Source organism: Otolemur garnettii, unplaced genomic scaffold (genome assembly GCF_000181295.1).
Source record: "Otolemur garnettii isolate 467f Iridium unplaced genomic scaffold, OtoGar3 scaffold00364, whole genome shotgun sequence".
NCBI classification, from domain to species: Eukaryota; Metazoa; Chordata; class Mammalia; order Primates; family Galagidae; genus Otolemur; species Otolemur garnettii.
Window position 1 is genome coordinate 158456 of NW_003852759.1, and position 2105 is coordinate 160560.

Genomic DNA, 2105 nt, shown 5'->3' on the forward strand with positions numbered 1-2105 from the left:
AAAAAAAAAAAAAAAAGCTACCAGTAATGTTTCAATGTTACCCTATAGCCTTTCTCCTCTGGCCAGGGAAGCCCTGTAACTGCAAACCCACCACAGGAACAGAGGTGGCTTGGTCTCTGCCCTGAGCATTCTGTTAACAGCAGCTTTCTTACATACAACACCCAATTGTGCTCCATATAGGGACCCTCCATCCACCCAGGACATCTGAGCTGTCCAGTGTGTCCAACAGCACAGGAGCACTGGACAAGCTGCCCACAGCACAGGGTCAGTACCTTGCACCGGGCAGGCCAGGTGGAGGTAGCGCCCAACCAGCTGCATGCACTCAGCATCCATGAACTCGAAGGCAGACAGGATCTCACCAAGCATCCCCTTGGAGGTGCTGAAAGTCTGCAGAACCTCAGCAAAGCCTGGACATCCTGCAATGGTCAGAGCACATCACACACTGCAAGGGTGAGTGGGGCTGGGACCCACAGCCATACCATACCACACTCAGGTCCCCCCGCAAAGTGGGGACACCAGCAACTCTTGTAGGAGGGCTGGTGCTCTAAGAGACATCACAAGGCCGGTCAACAAGTACATCTCAAGTGACTGACCAGTGTCGGATCAGGATGGAAAAGGCACCTATAAATGGTCACTCGGAAACAAAGGGAGAATGCAAAAGGACATGTCCTGGAAATCTACAAATGCAGGGCCAGAATGAGATTGCCTTTGGACATGACTGTGTTTCTCTTACAACCAGGACTCAGGTCTTCCCTGCTCTCAGAGTTTATCCAACGGGAGTTTTCTGGACACTGCAAGACCTCTGCAGTGCCCTAGTGTTTGGCAAAGAGCAGGGAGCTGAGTCTAGCTGAGTCTACCTGTAGTCTTCCAGGGCAGTTCCAAGGAGGTGGTGGGAGGTCCCTGAATATGAGGGAAAAACATTCCAGAGAGGTCCAGCAAGTGCATAGGCTGGAGGCAGAGGCCTGCCCTGTGACATTCAGGAGCACCTTGAGGACTATGGCTGGAACACAGTAACAGGGTGCGGGTGGAGATGACTCAGGGCCCAATCGTGGAGCGGTTCCAAGGTCAGGAGAGAAGGGAGGCTCCAGGGTACAAGAGGGCAAGCAGAGGGGTAGCACAGATGTAGCAGCCAGAGGCCAGACAGGCAAGAGGAACAGTAGGAATTGATCACTAGGCTGGCTGCAGATGGACACAGCAGGCTTGGTGGAAATGGTATCGGTGAAGTGGGCAAGACCTGATTAGGTGAAATCCAGGAAAGACAAGGGTCTTCCATCCCATAGCACCCACTGAAAACAAGCAAAAATGCTCAGCCAAGAAACACCAAAGAGAAGCATCCAGGAACGTGGAGAGTGGGATGAGCCCCAACACCCAGGAATGTGGAGAGTGGGGCACACACCACTGAGAAGCACAGAGAGTGGGGTACACCCTACCAAGTGACGTGGACAGTGAGGTGTGCCCACCACCAAGGAAAGAGGAGAAAGTAGGGTGCACCCCACCTCCTGGGGTTCAAGGGTGCCGAATAGTACCCAGCCCAGCACTGCCCTTTCCTGACAGCTCTGCCAAACCCTGTCCTCAAGCTCCACCCCTGCAGGGCACTGCCAGAGGAGACCCCTAGTGCTACATCCTAGGCATGAGGGTGAGTCGGAGGCAGGCCACCCCCACCAATTCACCCCCAAAGACTGCAAGGGAAATTGCTGAACAGAACAAGAAAAAAGAAGAATGGAAGAAAAAATCTTTCTCCTGATTAACCGTGAACAAACACCAACCCTGCACTGACTTGCCACCTGGCTTCTTGTTGTCTGGGAGGTTCACAGAGCTTCAAGCCTGTGAACTTGGTCTAGGTTACTACCCAGACTTGAAAGACCCAAAGCTACCCAGTAAAAGCAAATGCAAATCCTCATCCTTGGCCTCCAGGAACCCCACAAATATTATAACAAAGAGCTCACCTGGCACAGTGGCTCACACCTGTAATCCTAGCACTTTGGGAAGCCAAGATAGACAGATTGCTTGAGCTCAGGAGTTCAAGACCAGCCTGAGCCAGAGCAAGACCCTACTTCTTAAAAATAGCTGGGTATGGCTCAGTGCCTGTAGCTGAAGTGGCTAGG

At 52.6% G+C, this 2105-nt stretch overlaps 1 protein-coding gene across 2 annotated transcripts in view; it reads right to left on the reverse strand.

Moving 5' to 3' along the window:
• D2HGDH (D-2-hydroxyglutarate dehydrogenase) overlaps positions 1-2105 on the reverse strand; it is a 45993-nt gene that overhangs the window by 17542 nt on the left and 26346 nt on the right. For both annotated transcript variants that reach the window (XM_023509110.1, XM_003803612.3), the window contains one exon: positions 273-416. In XM_023509110.1, coding sequence (XP_023364878.1) covers positions 273-416 — 144 coding nt within the window. The remainder of the gene's footprint in view (positions 1-272; positions 417-2105) is intronic.